Source organism: Echinops telfairi, unplaced genomic scaffold (genome assembly GCF_000313985.2).
Source record: "Echinops telfairi isolate 266 unplaced genomic scaffold, ASM31398v2 ScPeMD7_2;HRSCAF=8, whole genome shotgun sequence".
NCBI lineage: Eukaryota > Metazoa > Chordata > Mammalia > Afrosoricida > Tenrecidae > Echinops > Echinops telfairi.
The window spans coordinates 47,852,650-47,878,005 of record NW_022103898.1 but is presented as its reverse complement, the minus strand read 5'-3'; the positions used below and the strand labels follow the sequence as shown (position 1 = coordinate 47,878,005).

The 25,356-nt window shown below is 40.9% G+C and overlaps 1 protein-coding gene across 1 annotated transcript in view; it reads left to right on the top strand.

Annotated features, from left to right (window-relative positions):
- TMTC2 (transmembrane O-mannosyltransferase targeting cadherins 2) overlaps positions 1 to 25,356 on the top strand; it is a 512,083-nt gene that overhangs the window by 206,919 nt on the left and 279,808 nt on the right. Inside the window, exon 2 of the mRNA XM_004700423.2 lies at positions 6,533 to 7,103. Coding sequence (XP_004700480.1) covers positions 6,533 to 7,103 — 571 coding nt within the window. The remainder of the gene's footprint in view (positions 1 to 6,532; positions 7,104 to 25,356) is intronic.

The following is a 25,356-nucleotide window of genomic DNA, read 5'->3' as shown; positions in this document are numbered from 1 at the left end:
TTTGAGCCAATGATTTTCAATAGGATTGGGAAAACAAGTATTGGAATCAGCTATGAGCCATTTAAAAAGTACACGTTTCCTTTAGCTTGTTCTGATCTGGTTTCCATGTCTTATTCCCTTTGAAATCCCTGCTAATTCTAGTAAGAGTCGGTGCTATTAAGGTATGTGTCATTTGCCCAAGATCGTCAACCAGTATACTCTGCAGTCATCACTGGGAACGTCTTTGCGGGTAGTAGTTGCTTCAGAAATGAACTTTGCAGGGTGAGAATATTTGGACAGATGGAGCTGGTTATAGGATGGCAGCTTAGTCAGGGGAAAGAAAGAAATTATATGAGTGGAGACATGGAGACTACAAAATATGACAGGCATTAGAATGCATAATTGGGAGGGTTATGAATTCTGGACTGTAACAAGTGTATTTATTTTGGTAGCAAATAAGATAAGAGGGATTTTTATATAGAGGAGCGATGATATTAGGTTATATTTCAGGAAGTTTTTGTATGTACATCATCTGTACCAGCTCAAAGTGGGAATGAAAGCATGCAGGGATAGCTATTTACTTCAGTCTCACAAAGAGTTTTCACATGCCTCGTACATATTGTCGGAATAGTGATGTGTATTAGTCTTGGAAACCCAGAGGCAGTTCTATCCCGTCTTACAGGGTCACTGTGAGTCAGAACCGATTTGATTGCAGTGAGTTTTGTTTTTGTTTTTTGAGTATGTGTTGGGTACAAAGAGGAAACTTAAGAAATATGAGAAGACTTATGTTGACTGGAGGAAAGAGAAAAGTTAAACAGACCATTCAGTAAGTTTGTGTTGCAGTCAAAAAGTTAAAGACAGCTGCACTGCCACGGAGTGGAGTCCCACGTACAGAGAGCAGTGGCGGCTGAAGAAGGCTGGAAGGAGCGAGCCTGTAGAGGTAGGCACAAGAAATACGTGTGAGTTGGAGTTTTTTCCTGATCTGCTTCACTGCTTTAAAATGCTCATCCTGATTTAAAAATAGATGTAGGGACGCAGGAAGAAGACCTCACATAGGACCTCGATGTCATTATAAGGAAAATTATGCTATTCAATGAGGAGCCCTGGTGATGTAGTGACATAAGGTCAGTAGTTCAAAACCATCAGCCGCAGTGTGGGAGAATGATAAGACTTCCTAGTCCCATAAAAAGGTACAGTCTTAAACCCCCGGGTGCAGTTAGTTCTTCTCTACCCTGTAGGGTCTCTGGGAGTCAGAACTGACTGAAGGGCTGTGAGTGTGGGGGAGTTTTGATGTATGAAAATGAGTTGGTTTAGGGCGGATGGTCCCTTCAGAACCAGTGGTGTGAGTGGCGATACTGGGAGGGTAGAGGAAGAGTGGATTGGAAAGAGGGAACCGATTACAAGGAACTATATGTGACCTCCTCCCTGGGGGATGGACAACAGAGAAGTGGGTGGAGGAAGATGTCGTACAGGGCAAGATATGACAAAGTAATAATTTATAAATTATCAAGGGCTCATGAGGAAGTGGGGAGTGGGGAGGGAGGGGAAAAAGGACCTAATGCCAGGGGCTTAAGTGGAGAGCAAATGTTTTGAGAATGACGTGGGCAATGAATGTACAAATGTGCTTTACACAATTGATGTATGTATGGATTGTGGTAAGAGTTGTATGAGCCCCTAATAAAATGATTTAAAAAAAAAGAAAATGAGTTGGTTTATGGGAAAAATCTTTTTTTAATTCCCATTTACTAAAATGGACACTAACAAAGTTATTTGATAATTACACAATACTGTAGGCCTTAGGGCTCTTATGGTTTCACATGTCAGAATAACAACTCAAGCTAGTTATGACTAAGGCAGTTACCGATATACTCAAGCTTCACTTGATCCAGCTAAACTGGGAATACTTCTTGCTTAGCTAAGGAGAGGTACAAAGAGATGGTTAAAAAAATAGAAGGGGGTTGAAAAGAGTAATGTATTTAAGATCAAAAGAAACACTTCACAAATGCTTACGACCTTGGTTTGAAAGTATTATTATGTTTGCCTTGATGGCTAGTATTGGTTGTATGGTACATAATTGAAGTTAGTGCTTATTATGTTTTTAATATTACTTTACTATATACACACTGTATTACATGTCACAATGCACTGCTCCAAGGCAGGAGCTGCATTGCATGGAACATAGTAGCCCACTCCGTAGAGTGCAGGTGTCAAGGTGCCACGAAAGAACCACTCTCACAAAGGCATTGGATAGAATCACCCAGAGGAGAGATAAAGTCAGTTTCCCTGAGTTGTCAGTCTTTCATGGACAGTGGGTCTCACTTTGCAGCCAATGCAGGGAGACGGTTTACATGCTCCCCTCCTAATGCTGCTCTAGAGGGACTTCATTCTGCCCTTGCCAGGAACAATTATATAAATGAGGTTGTCCATGTGCTGAATTATGCACATGCTTAAATAAGCAGTGCTTGGGAATGTTGACGTGTGCTCATGGAACGAGAGCAGGGATATGTTGATCGTTCTTTGGCTTCACGGAGGTTGACACACCAGCAAAGGGAGGCGGTCTACACGCTCATCCCTTCCAAGAAGCCGCAGACTGACACTTGTGGCACTACGCGTGATCTCCTTTGTTGCTCACAGGGAAAGGTGGCAGATGGCACTCCAAGTTCCCCCTTAGTCATTCATTCTTCTTGACGACGGTCCCATGAGACGGGTGTTGCGTTTGCTCCACTTTCCAGGAACATGGGGTGCAGCGGGGTGAAGTCCCTTTCCGTGCCCATCATTTTCTAGCCCTGCATTCAGTTTAGTTTGTTGCGGGGTCAGCTTTCTTAACCATCGTGTTGACCTCGTAGCCCTGGCTATAGCCAGACAGGATCGGAGCTCTGAGCAGAACAAGGGAGTGAAAACTATTTGGTTCCTTGTCTCTTTTGCAGAGCAAATTTCAACCTGTTACACATTTTTATAAAATCTCTCTCTTAAATGTCAGGTTTAGCCTTTACTTACACTTCAGCAGACCAGTAGACTTGAATGCTTCAGAACAGGGTGCTGTTGGATGCTGAAAATACCTGAGAAGCTTCATTCCTGCTCAGGTCATTATTCATGTGGGTGATGGTGACTGAAAAGGCCAAGAGGAAAGAATAGCAGTGAGAGCAACATGCACAAGGACAGTTAGGATGACAGTGTCACCTCGTTCATCAGTTTTACAATAGTGTTGGCCTCTGTCAACATTTCCTACAGGAAAAATCATAAGGCAGCAAAAACAAAGAACCACAAATGAACAAAACTAGATACAGGTTAAGACTTCCTTGACGACTTGTGGAAACTGTATGTTTTCTCTTCCAAAGACAGTTTCTCGGTCAGATGTTCTCTAGGGAATTCGGCCTACAATTGTTCCTTTTTCACATCTGCTGCTCTAATTTTCTCCACCTTGCCTGGAGTGGAACATCTCTTAAATCCTTAGTGTCTTTCGCATTTTCAACACCAATTCACAGAAATAGCCTCAGAAATATCAGCAGGAAATTTTGTTTTGTGTTAGGCTTTTTCATTAGCTGAGAAATGGCAGAAGAGGTTTTACTATTCCATTTTGAGCTTGTGCTAGCAAATGCAAATGGATGAAATTCTATTATGTTTAGCATTGAACGACTGCCTGTTCCTTTTCATTTTTTCCAGCAGATTATTCAGATTCTATTAAGGCCTCCTGTTCATTGGTTTCTTTCCCAATATGGTGTTGAGGTGGTGTAATGCATCCTTATCATTGACTTGCATGTGTGACATGACTTATATGTTAAAGCCCAGTGCAATTTGGTCTTTTAGTATATCCTTTTGTCACAATACTCACTGTCCTAAATAAAAATCTGTCTAAGCAGATAATGCCCTTCAGAGAATTTTATCATACTAAAGTCTCCTTTTATATACCTACACATGCTCTTCCATTTTCATTTTATTAGCACTGTTAGCCCTTTAAGTTATTTTTTCTACAATGTAATAAAATTACATTATGAAGAGAAAAGCCTTGTTGAATTTTCCCACAGTGAAATTATGATATTTCGTAAATTTGGTTTAAGCTCACACTCTGATAGACACCTGGTCTGCAGATTACTAGGATTTTTGGAGGGGTGAGCAAAGAATATTACAAAAAACCCACCAGTCCAATATATGTATTAGGGAATTAATATTTTCCTGTCAAAAAGCCTCTTTAGAGAGTTTTATATGGCACAGAACCAATCACATGTTGAAAACTTGGTTTGGGGGATCATGATTCTCTATATTTCATGGAGCTACCACTAAGAGGGTGAGGTTCTGTCCAACATGAGATGTTCGCTAGCTGTTCCTCAAAGCTGTGTTCCAGAACACTTCCCATTGAGCTGTCTACTGCTCTGCCTTTGATAGTATGAGCCTGTCTGCATCCATCATAGACAACTTAACCTCACTTCCTAAGATCATGTTTAGTAGAGGCCAGTTGGGTTTCCATTTGGAATTATTTAAAGTCAGCTCTCTGAAACATTATTTGGCAGTTTTTCGTACTTCTTTAAAATTTTAATTATAACCCATCAAGTCTTAAGCAATTACTTGTGGGTTAGACTCTTGATGAATGTCATAGCAGGGTGTTTTAATTTAATGAATCCAGAATAACATCTGTTTCTAATATTTTAAAAGCCAATTTATATGGAAATTCATTTAATACAGAGTCAGTACACGGAGACTTGTAAAAGTCTAAATCAAAACTGAAAATCCAACCCCTGTGATATAGTAGGTTTTCTGTTAACCAAGGATTCCACTTCTGACTGGGTTCAGCTGCCACTTGCAGACACCCCAAATGTCCCAGTTGAAACAGGAGAGCAATTTATTTCTCATACTCACCAGCCAGGTAGCCTTGAGTAGCAGACTACATGAAGCCACAACCGGCGGGCTTGGTAGCTCACAGTGGCAGGATCTCAGTTTCTTTCCACCCTGCTGCTCTGTTTATTTCCGGGGACACCGAGTGGGCCAAGATGGCTGTTGGAACTTGAACTGTTATATTTGTGGTCCACCCGACAGGAAGGAGGTGTGGTGGTGGAGGAAGAGAAGGCAAAGATTTTTGATTTTCCTTTTGAGGGTACTTCCTGGAAATATTGTATGTACAGCACTCTGTTTATGTCCCACTGGCCAGAGATTAATTATGACCATATTAAATAGCAAAGGAAATAATTCATTGTCTGAAGATGCTATGTGCCTGGCTGATGATGAGAGTCAGATTAGTATGGAAAAGAGGAGAAAACATACTGAGGAGCAGCTAACTTTCCTTGACACATTGAACATTTTGTAGGGTCCGATTTTAGCAGATGTCTGCTTTTTCACTGAGCACACAGAGCAGTCACTGGCTTTCATTAGCAGGAGGTGATGAGAACCATTCTTCCTGGTCTACTCCTCATTTGATAGTTCACCGGTAGAATTCTTGCCTTCCATCTGGCTCCACCACCTGTATGTCAGTGGAGGTTTCTGTGCTTCTATGATGCCGCACAGCTTATAGCAGCAGAGCTTTCAGATTAAGAGGAATGAGGAAGAAAGGCCTGGTGATCTACTCTGAAAACCAACTTATGAAAACCCACGAATCACGGTGGATTGATTTGCAAGCAATCACGGGAGGGACGTAAGACCAACCAGGCAGTGTTTCATTCCTCCGTGCATGGGATTGTCATGAGCTGGGGACCAACTCAACAGGCCTGACAACAGTAGTCTTGCTCCTTGAAGTGTGTCTGCTGAAATGTGGCCCAAGGACCAGTTGCATCTGCCTCACCTGGGAACTTGTTACAAATGTACTGTCTCTGAATTTACTGAATCAGAAGCTACCTTAACAAGACCTCCCAGGTGATTTGCATGTATGACAAACACTGATATTCTCTCTCTAGTTGACTTTCACTAGGGAGTTACCCTCACACTCTAAACTTACCTGAGACTGTGCTCCTTGACAAATCCAGATTCTCGGGTCACAGAGTCATGGGGCCCTAGCATGTGCACTATTGTGAGTCCTTGACGTGATTCTCATGAGCAGTTGTGAGACATTTGATGCGTGGTGATTAAAGTGCTTGGCTGCTACCAAAAGGTTGGTCTCTGGAGCTTTGCTGCTCTGTGGTAGGGAAATACGTCTATCCACTTCCATAAGGAGTCACTGCCTTAGAGACCAGGGGGCTGCTTTACTGCGCCCTACAGTGTTGCCCTGAGTTAGGATTGCTCAGAAGCAATGTGTTGGTTATTGAGACTTATACCTCTGGTGGAAACACTGCGTTCATCCTTAAAAGGCATTTGCACTCTAATGGAGAAGAAAGCTCTGAAAGGAAAGACACCGATCTCTCATTATTGTAGTGTCTATAAGTATTCATGGGGGACTTTCGGGGAGGACATCCTGAATTCAGCCTATGTGGGAAACCTTCAGTAACGCAGTCCTGTTTGCAGAACCTTTGCATACCTGAGAGCCATATCTCAATGCACGTGACTCAGTTTCTGAAGAAGGCGTTATCTGAGCAGTGTCGGATTTTTTTGGTTGTATCTTACACATCTTCTTTAACATTTTGTTTTGTAGCCGAGCTATCAAGACCAATCAGGACCTCCTGCCAGAGACGCCATGGACACACATTTTCTACAATGATTTCTGGGGGACGCTTCTGACCCACAGTGGCAGCCACAAATCCTACCGCCCACTTTGCACGCTTTCGTTTCGCCTGAACCATGCCATTGGAGGGCTGAATCCCTGGAGCTACCATCTCGTCAATGTCCTACTACATGCAGCAGTGACCGGTCTGTTCACCAGCTTCTCCAAGATACTCCTTGGGGATGGTTACTGGACCTTCATGGCTGGCTTGATGTTCGCCTCTCACCCCATTCACACGGAGGCGGTGGCTGGGATCGTGGGACGGGCTGATGTCGGCGCCAGCCTCTTCTTCCTCCTCTCCTTGCTCTGCTACATTAAACATTGTTCTACGAGAGGCTACTCCGCCAGGACTTGGTGCTGGTTCTTGGGGACTGGCCTGTGCGCGGGATGCAGCATGCTGTGGAAGGAACAAGGAGTGACTGTTCTGGCGGTGTCAGCAGTGTATGATGTCTTTGTCTTTCACCGGCTGAACATGAAGCAGATCTTACCTACCATTTACAAAGTAAGTGCTTGTTGGCCCTTGCGTTTTGAATTACCGGGTAATCATTGCTTGGCCCTTTTCCATTATTTCAGAAGCAAATTTATTCTTCTTGAAATCGAATTTAAAATGTTAGCTTTTTGATCTCCGGTGGCTTGGAAATGCCCCTTTTTGGCCTTTCTCCACTAAGCTGGGTTTCAATCACGGATGGGTTCGTTTGTCTGGTCTCTCAGCGTATTGTCATGATTTCCAAGGTGGCAGAGCAATACTTTTTCTCTGCAAAGCATGTGAACCTCGTGATTTTTCATGATGTCTTCTCCCCAAATTTCCTATAATCAAATAAATTGCCCATAATGTACATTTTCTAAAAAATAGATATTACAGCGGATGGTGGAGTTAGATGCTAAATTCTACAGTGAAGGAAATCCTCGGCCATTTGTTAATATGACTTTTCCGGAGTTGACTTTGGAAAACAGCTCTTGTGTGCAGTGCACTGGGAGCTCAAATTCTTGAACAGTGAATCATAGTCACCTTTTCCTTGTTGGAGTGCATAAGAATAGATGAGTCAAAACAGAAAGTGGTTATTTTAAGTTTTGCCTTGAGGCCAATTTAGACTTTTGCCTCAGGACTTAATATTTGTTCTTCCATGTCCCCGAGTGGTTTCAAGTGCAGTGTGCTTTGACATTCACAGGACCTGGTGGCATCCCCATACTCTTAAAGAGGGCTGAATGTTTTCCAAGGGAGCATTAAGCAGTGATTGGAGGAGGACAAGGGCATTTGAGAGAACAGCCTGCCTCTCCCCCTCCTCATCTTCACGCACTGGGAAGGCACTCAACCTTGCTGAGCTGGTTCGCTATAGAGACTGAAACTTGGCTGGGTTTGCAAACCTCAACCATGGTGCAGGCGCACTCCTGCCTTCCCTTTGGCCTCTTAAGCAAGGAATTATGGTTCTGGAAACTTGCCCTGAGAAAGCTGGCCCTTTTCTATGGTAGTGACTATTCCCCTCCCCCACAGCAATTTCCAATTTCACTTAAAATTGAATTGGGGAAAAATTAAAGTAAGGGAAAAAAATTGAGGGAGATAGGAGCTGAAACATTTATTAGAAAAATTGCTAATTTTTCCACCTAGTAAGCAGAGTAATCACTGCTGGGCTTCTGCTCTGTGGGGAAGCATTTTTCCTTTTCACTTAGAACTCGAGAATCGAGTGTGTAATGAAGTTCTTTTGTGACTTCAAATTAAACGCTGGGACTTTAAAAGAAAACTCTGAGGAGCTTGACACTTGAAAAAACATGATTTGAAAGTCAAACTCTTATTAAAATTTAATCATTCTTTCAAGAAGATTTAGAAAAAAATAATCTGTTTGTCGGCTTTTAAAATGGTATCGACAGTGGCATGTTTCTTGTGTTTACTGGATCTATGAATATAATAAGTCTAATTCTCATTTCTTACCGAAAGTTGTGAAGTAGCTTCTCTTTGACCATGCAGGATCTCCCTGTAATGGCTAATCGCTGTTTCAGGGTTTCTCATTGATAGCTATGGGATATCTTCGTGGTCATTCAGAATGCCGACTTCAGCCCGTTCATGAATTAGAAAATTGGGCTATGAATTCAGGACTATTTTTTAGAGGCATTTCTCAGAAATCTTCCCTTCTCTAAACATATTTTAAGGGTAGAATTATTGGCACAGTTTCTCACCATGTGTATGCCCCATACAGTATTGGGCATATACTTGAACGTTTTTTGTTTTTTTGAAATTAAAATGTAATGGAGTAGCTAGTATTTTTTCTGGGAACCTTGGTCTCCTCACTGTTGCTTAAGAAAATGAGAAGTGCCTGTGGTGATAGGACCCTTAGGAGGTGAGAGTATGGGGTCCCTCATGCTAGGGAAAGGGCATAGTACTATCGAGGCATCAGTGTTCTGAGAAGTTTCCAAATGGGGAGTGTTCAGGGTCTCTAGAAACCATCTCTTGCAAGGCTGGGCAGCAGCAAGGATAGCAGTGGGGACAGCAGACCCTTTATCTAGTAGTTAGTACTTCAGGTCAGCTCTTTTTCTGTCTCAGGTTTCAGGTTGGTGAGCTTCCCGAGAACACTGAAATAACAGTTTATAAATTTGTAAGGGATTACAGGGGTCATCTCTGCCAGTCCCCTTATTTCCAGCTGCGGTATAGAGAACCAACCAGATGAAGATCACACACAAAGGTGGTAGAATCACTAGGACTCGAGTTCATTTTTCAGACCGTCTGCTGCTTAGTGATCTTTTCACGACACTTAGATGTGAAGATGAACAAACATGTAAGGTCAGATCACTGCCCTGTAGAAAGAAAATGATCATGGAATTAAAGCTTATCTCACAGTGGCAGAGTAACATGGCCCTGGTTCAGTGATCTGTTTTCTAATCTGGATATGGAGACAGTGTTGCTCTTTTCTAGAGATGTTGTGAAGATTGTGTGGAATTGTGGACTGTGCAGTATGAACTGAAGTGGGCGGTGTTGGAAAGGCATCTTAGATATGTAGTTGAAGAGAAAGAAAAAATGCCCTTGGAAATTGTGATTCTTTATCTTAAGAAAGAGAAGGCCAAAATACTTTCCTAGTAGTCTTTAAATTCCTGGTGGCTTGAAAGCTTTTGAAATAAGGAATGGTTCTTATTGACTTAGAAGTCCCTGGGAGCAAATGGGTAAGTTCTTGGCTACTCACCAAAAGGTTGGTAGTTTGAACTCACCTACAAGTACCGTGGACGACAAGTCGGGCAATCTGCTTCTTAAAGATCACAGTGATGGCAAACCCTAGAGTACAGTTCTAATCAGAAACACACAGGGTCATCATGATTCAGAAATCACTCCACGGTAACTGGAAAAACACACACACACACACACACACACACACACACAACATTGACTCAAGTTGAAGCAGGCAACTTTAAGCAAACTTTAATTTAGAATTTCATGACGACGAGGCTTGTAAACACTGGCATAGATTACATATGGAAGTTATAGAAAAATTCCATATTGTGTCTTTAAAATATATAGATTTCTATGCCTGGGGTGAGTTAAAAGAGATTCTTTTTGAAGGAAGTGGATTAAAAGAGTTTGGAAAGTTCTTTTTGACCTTAAAAGACTAATCATCTTAAATATCTTACCAATTAACTCTGCATCATGGTTATCATGATTTGCCAGATGAAATAAACTTTCCTGCCCTATTGAAATATAACTTGTATATAAACAGAAAACTCCAGTGTACAGATGTTTAACCCTATTATGCAAATTAGAGAACCAGCCAAATACTCACCCCCTAAACATGGTGGTGGTCGCAAAGCTGGAGATGATTAGGAGCAGAGGGGTATTGCTCGCCCTTTCTACTCTTCTGTCAGCAGTGTTTTCACCAGAGCGTCACACTTAGCTTTTCTCTGCAGTGTGCGAATGGTGCTGGTTCTATAGCTCTTATTAAAGTCAGTTGCTGGCTCCTAGACTCAAATGTCTACCAGATCTAGGTAGAGGTGGGCCTGGAGAACGAGAGGACAGGTTCTCGCCAAAGGGAAGGCTTCTACTGTTTCTCCCCACCTTGACATTGCAGTAAGAAAAGGCTTAATAGAGTTTCTAAGATTTTTCTAGGAACACAGACATCTGGATGTATCTGTAAGATCTCCTGTTTTTCCATACTGGATTTTAAAGTTTTAAATAAAGAGACTAACCCTTTTGGTCCAGGCAGAAATCTCGAGATGACCAAATTTGGCTAGAATCTAAGTTGCCAGTGTTTTAAACTCCTGTCAAAAAGCTTGTGCAAATATTTGCAAGACTAAATTATATATGCGGACTTTGCCATTCTGTGAAACAGATGAACTTTATGGTGTGTCTTTGGTAGGGTATGCTAGACGTACTCAGGGTACCCAGTCAGTTATGAATGCACACTGGTTTCTAAGCATCTGGTGCCTAAATGCTCTTTAGGCATTTCATTTAATATTTAATGAACATAGTGTTTTCATTTGCCAGGCACTATCCAAGTGTGCCAAAATGCTAAAATTTTAAATCATTTAACAAATGCTTGTTTGAGAGAGGTGATAGGAACTTAAGAAATAAGAGGGTTGGATATTGATAAACTAGAATTTCAATAAATTATGAACATATTAGTCAGGAAATAAAAGGAACACGTTCACAAATACATATAAACAATAACAACAATAATCACCATTTAAACTCTTTTTGTCAGTAGTGGCAGAAGGGGGAGAGGGCCAAGGGCAGGGGAAGTGAAGAAAAAGAAGAAGAAAAAGTAGTAGTGGTAGCACTGATCCCTGTGCAGAGAGGCAGGGACAAGGTCACTGTAGTTTGTAATTAAAATGCACATTTTTTAAAAAAAACAAGCTAAATGTTCATAGATATGAATATGGCTTTATTAATTGTAATTGCCTCTTTCAAAGGAAAACTGAAACAAAGTCTTTAAGCACATCTTAGTTCTTAGCCTCAAGATTCGATGTAGTGTGTTTCCTGCATTCCAATCCGCACATAGAGGTGTGCCTGGCAGTTGTGGGTAGTTGGTGAATCACTGAATTCACATTTGTTTAACAGTTAAATCCTTAAAAAGTGTGCAGGAGAACCTAGTGAGATCCTGCACTCTCCACTCTAGGACAGGAGAATTTCCCTCCTAGATTGAGCGTGGAAGTTGGAATTTGAAGCCATGTCTGTTAGAAAAATGAGAAAAATCAATGTTCTTAACCTCTCACCAAATAATCATGACAGCATTGTAAGATTACTTTCATTTATTTAATTTTATGTGATCAAAACTAAGGTACAAAAACACAACCTCTTTTGAAATTCACTTAAACTAGTCTTGGAAATAAATACTAGACTTTTATCTTCCCACAAAACTTTTTACAAGCCTCCATGACCCAAGGTGCTACAGGGTAATAAAATCAGGAAAAGCAACGCTTTTCTTACTTATCCAAATCAGTCATTGATTGCCTACTGGCCATTTTCTATGTTTGTTTAACATCTGTTAACTGTTCAAATGTGGAAACATCTGTCCTCCCACCCCACCCCCTTTATTTCTTTATGAGCCTCATAATCACTTATTCAGTTACAGAGGATGGGTAGAGTGAGAAGAAGAATTTAAATTCAGGGTAATCATTCTAATACAGTAAAACCTGAGAAAGCCGGAAACTGCCTAAGATGGAAACTTGTGACTGGAGCAAATGTACATATTTCCCCCTCAAGCAAGCAATAGATAAGTCGTAAGATTGCACACCCTGTCAAAGGCAGACGACTAGTGAAACGGGAATACAAGGCCGTGTCGGCCATCCGTTACGTGCCAGCTCACACCAGCCTCCCTGTGAGCCCAGATCATTTTGCAGAAATAAAACCCTTTTGATTGATCTTTTAACAATTTCTCTACAGTGTCTATCTTGACTTTGCCGCAGTTGCTTCTAAGATCATTATTAACTAGTCCACTCTCTGCCGATTAAATTTCTGTGGTTCTGTATCAGATAAAGAAGATAAGAGCTTCTGTTAGCAAGGGGGAAATGGGGAGTGTGGCCACTTTTGAAAAACCTAGTCATCTTCGAGAAGTAACTTAACTCTATATTTTGAAGGATTTGCAGGCTGTGGAGAGATGCCTATGGGAAATGCAGTTTACCTTGATGGTGGCCATTCTCCAGGTTTAAATGTATGGTGAGCTGTAGTAACGAGGACAAAACTACCACCAACAGCCCCGCCCCGTACTTCCAAACCACGTAGCTCTATCGTCGCGGGCATGGTTTCTGAGGATGAAAGTTGGAGGTTTGTGGGTTTTCTTGATTTGAACCCTGGATGCTAAGCATGGTGCTCCTGTACATCTTTTGTGTGACACCTGGGTCTAGAAGAGCATGAAGAGGGAGGTACATGCCATGACCTGTAGGTAGGTGCACATCGAATCCACACGTGCCTTTTTATTTGATTAGCTGCTGGGGATGGCGTTGGCAGAAACCGTTACCGTTTACGACTGTGTCTCTTTTCTTTCTAGACTAGGTCATGCTTGTGACCCTCTATCTGTTTCCCAGAATGAAACAGGATATATTTGCTGTTTCTGATTTGCTTTAATCAACATCTGTGCCATTCTACTTCAATCAATGTTCCCCTTTTTTTAGGATTTTCTCTCCCTTCATTTGCCTTATTCTTGACTTTGTGCAATTCCAGAGATAGCAAGGGACTCTGATCTCATTCTAATCCTAGCCTTTCCTAGCCTTATTGAAACTAGAGGGCTGACTATTTGTCGGGCATTGACAAATGAATTTGGATTTCCTCCCAGTAAACTTGTTGTAGCATTTACTATTCATGACCTGTAGAATCATAAAACGTTGAACAGCTGCCAGTACTGCTAACCAGATAATGCCACAAATAAAGTCAAGGTTCACACATATTTTAAAATTCAAAAAGTCAGATGAATATGGAGTGTTATTCTGTAGGTCGGCTCCTTTGCCCAGTTGATTTAAGATGATTGTGTATTCTAGTTTAAGTGCAACTTCAAGTTGACTAATTTAAACTTGGAGTGGCTTGTTCTTTTCATATGCCTCATACTTACCTAAGCCATTTCAAAAGTTCTTACTGATATCATGCTATCCTAACCTAACAACAGCAACAAATTCCATCCTAAAATCATTATATAACAACCCCCCCCCCAAAAAAAACCAGCCTTCACATGATAATTAGAAGCTTCTGTGATGCTTTGCCTGAACCCCACATATTAATGTTTAATTTGAGCAGCGGATCATTGACAAATTAGCACTTTCGGAAATGTCGTCTTTGTGGAAAGCAGTGTGTTAGAGACAAGGACCAGAATCAACATCCTTTTGCCCTGAAGGACTGTGTGCACTAGAGATTAGGATGAGAACATTGAGATTCAGGGAGAACAATGTATGCCAATAAAGAGCTGAAATTCAAGCTGCAGAGTGGTGAGGGCAGCAAGGCTGGCACTGGGAGGGCTAGATAGGTGTTGGAGAAAGAGGAAGGGATTGGAAAACATCTTTAGATCTGAGAATACTTGAGCAGGACCTTGGGAGCCGATTAGGATTTAGGCATTCGTAACTGAAGACATAAGAAAGAGTGGTGGTTGTAGCATGAACAATGCAAAAAAAGGAAACTCTGCACATGACAAACCCACACTAAGCCGTTGTCATGGCAATTATGTAGGTATAATGCAGAAAGGGACTTTTAATGCATGCTGTGACCCCAGTAATGTTGGGACTCGATATATGGGCTTTAAATGTGTTTGCCCTTCTGCTGGTCCATGAGAGGAGTTTAGGTAAGTCCAAATAGCTTAATCTTGTAGCCTGGTAGGAGCATCTCTTACCTTCCCTAAACCTAAGAATCAAACTTGGGAGTGGAGATTTCATCTCATTTTAGTAGATGGGCCTCATAGCAGTGTATATGCCATTCTTTAGCATTAACAAAACAAGAACATTTACTTTCTGAAGATTAGTCTACTGTTACTCATTACTGTTTGATATGATTATGTTCTGAATGAGAAAACAGTAATCCTTAAAGGGCTCTCTCTATGCCCGTTGTAATACTGCTGAAAATGCTCACATATTACTTTGAATGGCCACCAGTACAAAATCCCTCTTTGTTTTGTACTGTTTCATACAGGAAGATGGAATATTTTTTAAGAGTCCTTTTAATGTCACAGAATAAAATACCCTATCAACACTGAATTTCAACCAGTTAACTCAATACATAATCAGTGGAAATGACACAAAAATGGGACTTAGTGATGAATAAATAATGGGTCGCATTGAAAGCGGCTGTGCTGTTCTCATTTGACCATGGATGCATACATCACTAGGCTCAGCTTTCAATAACCTGCTGCCACAGAGGAATCAAATTGCCTGGTGGGGATCTCCTGATGATCAAGTTACTCATACTCCACTCTTGTCCTGTCAGTGCCGGAAAAAATTATGTGGTCTGCGTAAATACTGAATGCAGTGTCATTCCCTAGAAGCCAGAGTCCTGTCTAAAATGCTTGGAACAGTGCAAATGCGAATTCGATGTTGATATCTCAAATGCAGTTTTAGCTGTAGAAAACCAGATTACATGAATAAGAATTCTGCAAAAAGAGGAGGAGTAAGGTGGGATGGGTGTGGAAATAAGATGGACTCTTAAGTCGATTTCACTGAGATTTAGATCAGTATGAAATGTGACGCTATGTTGAGTTTGTATGGTGGTGCAAGTTTTATTTTTTGTTTAAATATTTTTAGGTTTCATGCCAACTGATAACAAGAAATCAAAAGGGAAGTGCAGTACCTTTTAAATGCTCACAGTCTGGTGATGTGGTGACCAGAAGGTCAATGTGCCCTTGCTCTCCTGCTTTGTCTTTACAACTCTGCTGCACCCAGATGGCTCCTGTATGCTCCGTTGGTTTGATTATAACTCTCGCATCAAGTGAAATAGCATGAATCCAGAATTTAATACATGTTTCTGCAGTAATTAGGTCCTTGATTAGTGAAGTCAGTGTTTCCGTTCCAAAGAACCTTTCTTTCTCTTTCCCCATGTTTATTCATTTAATCTCAAAGAATCAAATTAAATGCAAAGATCAGAGTACTTCTCTTTGATCTGATAGGGGAATCTGCAATGCCTGTGTTTGGTATGTGGTTGGCATTGTGTTTATGATTAAGTTTCAAAGAAAACGAAAGGAACAACGGAAGAAAACTGAAGGACGTCTAACAAATAAATGACTGAGTGAGTGTGTAGAAAGCAGACAGATGGAAAATTGGGTAGTGAATTTCTATGAAGATACGGCTAAACATAAATTCCATATCAATTATATTCAACACAGAAGCTATACTGATAAGCTGGATGGTTGGCTTTTAAAAATAAGCCATACGTTAAAAAAGAACAGAAACAATAAACAACCAACCAAGCAAAATCACTTAGCATTTAAGTTTTTAGTTGCTGTAGCTGTTACTAATACCATAGCATCCTTTTGGGAACCCTGGTAGTTTAGTGGTTACTTGTTGGGCTGCTTATGGCAAGGTGTGTTAGTTAGCGTAAACTAGACAAACAAATTCATAGAGTTTTATATAAAGAACACTTATTTATTAAGAAAACATCCCAGTTCAGTCCAGAAGTCTGATATTAGCCCATATACCCTATACCAGTCTATAAATTTCTCTTCAGATCAAGCAACATATACAATAATGCCGAATGCGGGAAGATCATAGGCCAGTGGGTGGAAGCATCCCAGTGCTGGTGTGGGTCTCCACATGGCTCCTCCAGCTGCAGGGCTCTGGCTGGATCAGTTTATCTCCATCTGGATTGTCATCAGGAATGCCTAACAGCAAGGGTGTGTCCCTCCTTCAGGGAGAAAGGAGTTCCCAGGAGAAGGCCAGGCCCACACAGAGGCTTCATTGGCTGCAATCTGATTGACAGGCTAGACACCACTCCTTTGCAAGTGACAGATTATATAACTGCCACTCAAGGTCAACAGTTCAAAACCCCTAGGAGCTCCTAGGGAGAGAGATGAGGCTTGTAAACCCAGGGGCAGGTTTTTTTTATGTTCCCTAGGGTTTCTGAGTCACAGTTGATTTGATGGCTGTGAGTTTGAGTTTTTGATCTAACTTAACCTTTGGAGGGCATTAATATACAGTATAAGAAATATACATAGGGCCAATTTATAGTTCTTACTATATTATCATGCTCAAATGCTTAGCATGGCATTACTAACAGCTAAAACTATTTGAAAAATGGAAACCTAAGGAGTGTTGTTCCTTTTTCGTTGTTCACAGCCTGCCACTCGCCTGTCACTTTGTACTGTAGTAGCTCTCAGGTTACTGTGATGCTAGAACCTATGCCAGTATTTCTTGGCAATAGGGTGACCATTGAGTAGAAGGACCTGGTCATCTACTTCTGAAACACTTGGCCAAAGAAAACCTGATACATAGCAATAAAACGCTGCCTGATAATAGTGCTGGAAGATGAGTCAGCGTTTAAAGAGCTTTCAGTATGAGTGGGGAGATGCTTGCCTCTTGAAAGTAAAGGCAGCATTCACGATGTGGGTGGAAGAAGGTTTTCAGGACCTTCATTTGCTGATGTGGCTTAACTCAGAAAGAGAAGAAACAGCTGGAGCTGTCTATTAATAATTGGAACATACATGCTAAGTATGATTCTAGGGAAATTAAAATTTGTAAACAAGGATGTGGAATGTGTGAAGATCAGTATCATAAGCATTTGTTAGCCGAAATAGACTGGATTTAGGCATTTTGAGTCAGAAAACCATGTGGTTTGCTATACCAAGAACGATCAGTTGAGGAGAGTGATAATCTCAGGGTCAAAATGAACATTTCTGCATCTCTTCTGAAGTACAATGCTGTCGGTGAAAGTATGATAACTATAAGCCTACCAGGAAGACCAATTTATATGACTATTAATGCCAACGATGAAAACACTGACCTACTCTATCACTTCTTCAGTCAAAAATGATCAAATGTGCAATCAAGATGCATTGATAATTACTGCTGATTAGTGTGCAGCATTTGTCAATAGGAGGCTCCCTCATTGGGAAACATAGCCTTGGGATAATAATGACGCCAGAGATCATATGATCGACTATTGCAATAAGAAGTAGTCACTGGAAATAACTTTTTTTCAACAGCATAAATTGTAGCTGTATATTTTGACTTCACTAGATGGGCTTATACAGGAATCCAATTAATTGTACCGGTGGAAAGAAATAGCACACAATTCTATATTCACAGTCAAAAGCAGATCAGGAGCCAACTTTGGAACCAACAATTGCTTATATTCAAGTTCTAGTTGAAGCTTAGGAAAAGAAAAACAAGTTCACACAAGGCAAACTATAACTGAGTATCTTGCACCCGGATTAAGAGAGCATCTTCAGAAGGTTTGCTGCATTAGCCACTAATTAGCACTGCCCACATGAGTTGTGGGATGCCATTGCGCTCATTGAGTGTAGATTTTTATTTTTCAACAATTTTACAGTATACTGCAAACAAATATATTTAATATAATGTAAAAATAACTGATGTTTATTTTGAACAAATTTGGTCTTTGGCTAATTTTTTATGCAAGCATATAAGACTAGGGTAGATAGACTATGTGACTCATGTTTGCAGGCTTAGATTTAAATCGAAACTCAGTTTTCTGTCTGTGAATTACTAAACTCCATGTAACAGAAGGCACCCCGTTTCTAAAATAAGGAGTATGACATCTATTTTTGTAGGCTTGGTTTTATGTGTGAAGAAAGCACATGTACTTTGGGCACAGCCAGTGTTACTCTTTTCATCAGCATTCCACTATGTCTCTGAAGCAGTCGTGAGCCATGTTCTTTCTGTTCCCCTGAGCACACAACGTGGCTGTGACTCTCTGGAACCACATAGACTCGTGGATGGAATGTGCCGTGAAATGCTGATCAACAGAAACAGGAGTGTTTGCTGTACTCTTCACCAAAGCAAACAAAGAAAATGTCTCTTTCAAAGATAATTCTTTTGGAATGCACCACCTGAACATTTAACTTTTGTTTAGTTATGCCAAACCTTCATTGCACCCTGTTGTTAATATCATACTATTATTTCCTATTTTGAAATGTGGGTGTTTTATTTTCTCCCAGCTTTGGATTCAGGATGGTGCTGTTGCTGACATATCTGAAAGCGGAGGGGAGACTGGCTTCCTTTTCTCTATCCCCCACCACCCTGTTTCCTATATATTTCCTTTTACCTTGCTTTATAGAAAGCAAGATTAGTTCTGGGGCTGCAATAGCTTGCAGCTTTCAAGTGTCATTCCTTTGAGAAAAGGAAGCACTATTACCACCTAAAGGTGAATGTTAATCTCTTCCCTCCTCCTATTCTTCCCTAACCTGGCCAGTTATATTGTTGCAGCTGATGCAGACTCTCTATTACAACAAACCTTTCCTGGGAAACATTGAGGCTAGTTTTGCTGCTGTTGTTAAACAGTTTAGTTTATTTCACCATGTCCTTGGGAGAAAGCAAAACCAGAACTTTGTCTTTAACGCAATACTTTTCTCGAAGACACATTTCATTAAATGTTTTATATACCTTAATAATATTCAAACCACGTACTTTTAAGAAATCCTAAATCTTAATACGTAGCTTTATCGGATTGAGACAGTCTGTAGATTAGACCCAAAGTTTTTGATTTTAGTAAACACACTACAAGCATGTGTCCCTTACCCTCTACAATCCATTCTGTGAGATAGGATGTTGTGTGAACACCTGTGTCTGTGGGGGCATGCCTTCCAGGTGGTCAAGGTCACCAAGTTAGTGATAGAGCAACCCGAGCGCATGCTTTCCCATTGGTGGCTACATGATCACACCAGGCAAAAATGGAATGCGCCACCAGTTTGTAGGAGGTGAGGCTCACTGGGGTTGGGAATTTGGGGCTGCGTCCCCATCAGTGCACACTAGGTGGCTTGCAGCCTATATTTCCATTCCTGTTTTTTAGTTTCCCTCTGACTTCAGGATGAAGGTCTCCCCTCTGACTTCAGGATGAAGGTCTCGTGTCTTGTCAACTCAGATACCTGGGTCGTGTACGTGGGTGTGGTTTGTTAGTTTCTGAATCAGCACATACTTGTATTTAAAAATCTGTCTTGAAGCGTAACGTGTTCCAAAACGTAAGACACCATGAACAATAGCAATTAGCCAAATTAAGGATATTTGGTTTAATTAACATAATATCTTTACTTTAAAAATGTTTTAGGATTCACTGTGAATTTCTTTTGAATATACCAAACTTGGATGATGATTAGTCTCTAGTGGGGAATTACTTGAAAACAGAAATTGCTGTGTCAAATTGGAGTTGACTGAATAAAAATCTTTTCGTTGGCTTATATTCTGAAAGTGAGTTGATGGAGACATTGGGAAGGGAATCTAGTTTTTGAAAACGCTGCATGTAATTCTAATAAATAGCAAGATTTGGAATCTCATAATAGACCCTGAGAATTAGATCTTCCCAATGAAATGCTCTTAAATGTTGTAAAATCCCACCCACCCAAACCGAAAAAAGATGTTTTAGTAGGACAGGGATATAAGACACTACCTTCTTTTCTCTGTGTCTCTCTGCCTCTTTCCTTCTCTCTCTCTCTCTCTCCCCCCAGTCTCTCTCCCTCCCTCCCTCCCTCTCTCTCTCCCTCTCCTTCATCTCCTCCCCCTCCTGCTCTCCTCTTTCTCCCTCCCTCTGACCTTCTCATTGTCTTCAATTATATTAGAGTAGAGCCAACTTTGCCACTAGACCTCTCTTTCCAGTTCTTTCATTAGACATAATATTGCCTTGCTTCAATTAAAACAAAACCAAACCAATGCTATCAAGAACCCTTTTCATATTGGAAAATTTTCAGTTGAACATTTAACATTAGAAGTTAATAATGGAAACCCTGTGTTCTTAAATCAAACTTATGTTTTATCCAGATCTGGCCTTTTTGTTTCACCCCACCTTTTCTTTTTCTATTAAAACTCCACTTTCATTTGAAATTAGGCTTTGTTCTCTTTCCCCACCCTTTCCTAATTTGTAGTTGTTTCCTGCAAGGAGTCCCTCTGTTAAGTGGTTAATTAAGTATTTGCATTTTGTCAGTCCAGGTTGGCAGCAGGATTTAAGCCTGCATTCAAATGGAATGTTTATTTTTGTAGCTGCCAAAAGCTTCACACACACAAAAACAAAAACCATAGTGTCTTTTTCTTCCTAATTTGGTTAATTTCCATTACTCACAGTATGTTCCTGCTTAAAATAAGTTATTTCTCAATGTAGAACTCTTTTGTTTAAGGATGCTCACCTTGGGGTTGGTTAAGTGGACAGTTACAAATACCAGGGCACATCTTCTCTACCCTCTTCCAACTTCCAAGCGTGGCAGCACAAACTCAGGAGCAGGGAATTGTAGGCATCAGCAGTAGGTCTTTCGCTCAAAATTCCAGGAATATGATAGGCTTTTACAAATGCTACCACTGCTATCCTGTTCTTGTTACGTGTGCTGCCCAACCCTATGTACATCAGAATGAAAAACACTGTCCCGTCCTCCACCATCCTCACAATTGTTACCTTTGAGCCCCTTGTTGCAGCCACGTTGGCGGTCACGGTCCATTTTGTTAGGGTCTTCCTGGGTCTCACTGGTCTTCTGCTTTACCAAGCATGATGTTCTTTCCCAGGGACTGGCCTCTCCTGACAACCTGTCCAAAGTAGAGGAGGGTCCTGCTACTCTTGACTCACTGGAGCATTCTAGCTGCATTTCTTTCAAAAGTAGTATAGGACCCAAAGGGTGTTTAATTTTACCCTCTTTTTCGTCCATACAATATGACTTTAGTTTCTCGCTATTGGATAAACAAGTGACAATCCTATTGTTAAAAATAAGGGACGACTCAACAACAACAAAAAGTATTTGTGGTGAGATGCAAGAAAGGAGAAAATGTAGAGGTCCCAGTTGAAAAATGGGCTGGCTGAGAAGGAAAACGGCTGAGTTTAAGTTGTCAAAGCCACAGCCTGATGTCGCCAGTCGTCAGACAGGATAATTTGTAGTCTTTGATTCCTCTTGCACTCTGCAGTGTAATCTTCTCCACGGCTGTGCTGGCTTCCATATTATTCAATGAGGAAGAGAAATAATCCATTTGAGTTATTTAGCCTTCATTTCCATATACCTAGAGCCTGTGGTAATAATGGTAATAACTACCATTAAGTGAGGCTCGGTGTGTGCTACTACTGTGTGCGTGGACTTATGGATGATTTCCTTGGACTCTGTATGTATAGTATTACTAACTTTGTTTACAGACAGGGAAACTGAGGCATATGGAAATTAAATCTTTTATCTAAGGATTCATCGGTAGTATATTGTGGAGGTGGATGGATCTCTTTCAAATGCCTGACTACAATACTCTTGATATTAGTGTTTTTCCACAACTTGAGCTAAAGTAGAAGATAAAAAAGGGACAAATGGTATTGTGAAAGAAACGTTTATTTTTTTCATATTTACTGCCCTTGGAAGAATGCTCCTTGCCTACAATTACTTTAAATGTAAATAATCTATTCTCTACACACATAATAGATAGTTTTATGGGTACTAAAAATATAACAATGGATAATATATTATCCTAACCTTTTGGTAAGCACATACAAGGTAATTATACTGTATTGTGATTGCTAATCGAACTTTATATAAGGTGCTGAGAAAGCACAGGTGTCAGCCCAGGTGGTGTCTTAGGTTACACATTGACTGCTAACTATAAGGTCAGCAGTTCAAAACCACCATCTGCTCTTTGGAACAAAGGTGAGGCTTTCTACTCCCACAAAGGGTTCGTCTCAGAAACTCACAGGGCAGTTCTACTCTGTCCTATGAGGACAATAGTAGTCAAAACCAAATTGAGGTCAGCGGATCCCTTATTTATTTATTTAATTTATTTTCCTTCTTCTCTGGGAGTTTGCAAGAGTGCCAGCAGTGCCAGCACAAGTTGTTGCCAAATTGATTAAAAGTCAGGTGCATCGTAGTGGAGCTGTACTCCTGTTTTCAGAGGCTGACATTTAGAAGTAGATTGCCAGATTTCCTTTGCTGATAGCTCCGAGTAGACTTGAACTTCTAACTTCTAGGTTGGCAGACTGATATGTTAAGCATTTGTAGTACCCAGGGAGTCTCACAGAATACCTGTCGTTGTGTTAATGGACCATCACGTGTGCTGCAGTCTTTCCCATCCTCGCACCTGTCCTCAACTTGAGCCCAGGGAGGCAACCTCCGTGTCACTTCATCTCACCTGGGCTCTTCTACTCTTTTGCTGCCCCTCCACTTTGCAAGACGTCCTTCTCCAGGGACTGATCTCTCCTCACAATCATTCCCAAGTATGTAAACTGAGGTCTCACCAGCCTGGCCTCTGAGGTGGACTCGGGCTGTATTTCTTCCGAGGCAGACCTGTTTGTCATTTAGCAGGCCGACTTCTTTCAGTGTTCTTCTCCAGCACCACAGTGAAAATGCATGTGGTTTTCTTTATTTACTATCCAATTTCCACGTACATACGAGGCAGTTAAAAATGCCATGGTTTGGGTCAGGTCCGCCTTAGTCTTCAAACTTACAACCTTCTTTTCAACACTTTTGAAGTGGTCTTGAATGGCTTATTGATCCAATGGGATGTATCCTTTGACCTCTTGATTGCTGCTTCCATGAGAACTGTGTGGATCCAAGCATGACGAAATCCTTGACAACTTCAAGCCCTTCTTCATTTATCATGATGTTACCTATTGGTCTGGTGGTAAGGATTTTCACTTTCTTTACAATGAATTGTGATCCTTCCTTACTGAAGGCTTCAGTCCTTGGTGTTCATCAGCAAATGCTTCAAAGTCCTCCTCACTTTCAGCAAGCCAGGTTGTGTTATCTGCCTAATGCAGGTTGTTGATAAGCCTTCCTCCAATCCTAATGCCGCATTCTTCACACAATCCACCTTTTCTGATCACATACAATAATTAGGTGCTCCTAAACAGTTCAACACATCCAAGATTCTTTGGTTTGCTTGCTTATTTAAGGCTAGTTAATTAATTGTGACTAAACCTTATTCTTCCACTGCATGTGTCAAGATATTAGCTAGATGCTTTCTTAAGTATTCAGTTTTTAATAAATATGTACTTAGTTGTTCTAAATGCTGAGAATATATAGTGAAGAAAATCGACTTCGGTTTCCTTGGAATTCACATTTATTTTCTAACTTAGCTGTCATAACACTCCTGTGGGCTTATTATTTTACTCCGTTTTCAAAGGAAACTTGGGGGCACAAAGAAGTTGAATGCATTCACCCCAAAAGAACTCAACAAGTAGTGAAATTGGGCTAGAAATATAATGCTTATTTTGAATCCAGTAGTCATTTCCAGTGCCGATTATTTTGGATGTATGAGGGGTCTATGTGTGTGTGTGTAAATAAGACATAATCAAAAGTTGATTTTAAAACCTACCTGAGACCAAATAATGGAATATATTCACATGCACACTTTTAGAATGGTAGGAAAAGATCAGGGAAACTGGAAAATTCCACTGAAAAGTACCCAAAAATAAGATTATCGGAAAAATTCAAGAGTTAAACTGTAGTTAAATTTACTGATTCAAAGCCCTTGTGATTAGTGAGCTTTCTCCCATCTTTAACCTGGTTGGGTGGGAAAAGAAATGACCTAGAGAAACCTTATTGTCCATGATAATAATAAAAATTTCACCCGCTAGTGCCATGCCAAGGAGCCTGTGTGGCATAGTGACTATGCATTAAGTTGCTAACCTAAGAAGGTAAGCAGTTCAAACTCACCAGCTGCCCTGCAAATGGAAGACTTGGCTTCATACTTTCATGAAGCGTTGCAGTCACAGACCCACCGGGGCAGTTCTACTCTCATGCGGCGGTGGTAAGAGTCAGAACTGACTCACTAGCAGTGGATTTTGAGAGCCACAATATTTACCATTACCTAGGAGATCGCCACGGCACTAATAACATGACCAAGTAAAGTGAGGAATGGGGCCTCAAATTATCATATGTTTACCCCACCCCCCAACAATCATGAAGGTTCCTCCACTTAGTTACCATACATTTGTCACAGTAGAATTAGTATCTCTGCACTTGACCACCGTGTCATTTCCATTCCACGGGCACTGACCTGCACCTCCTTCGGGATTGTGCCTTTACGTGGAAGTACTTGCTTTTCTCAGTGAGATGTTGTTTGACTGTAAAAATTCCTAGCATGGTTGGACCACTGATTCTCCAGTTATTGGGAGAGAAATGGAGTGGGAGAGCAGGGTCTGCAGAGAGGATAACGAGAAGGGGTTCAGGAGTTGAGAGCCGGTATTCTGAGTGGGACCACCACAGTGGCCTGCAGAAGCACATCTTTTCCACTGTGGCCTTTCTCAGCACTTCAGACTTGAAGGAGAGGCTTTGTGTCTTATGCTTTGAAGTTGAACTTGAGTAGATTTGCTTCTTAAGTTCCCCTTTCCCCTCTCCCTCCTGACATGCTTAACATTTCTCAAGCAAACAGAAAAACAGTGATCTAGAGTCAACTCACATGCAAAATTTGGCTTGGCTCTGAATTTCATATTTCTACATCACTCTAATTAACTAGATTATTTTATTTATTTGCCCTTGATAGAGAGTGTGCATTCCTAACTGCTTTATGAGGGTAGAAGAGAGCCTTCATTACAGAGGCTGTTTTATTATAATTAAGATATGAATTTCCTTCCCTCCTGCATTTCATTAAAAATATGAAGGAGTTTAGAAAAACTAGCAATATTGTGTGTCTATGTGTCTTAGTGGCTCCTAAACTCCACAGGGTGTTAGGACATATTTTCTCCT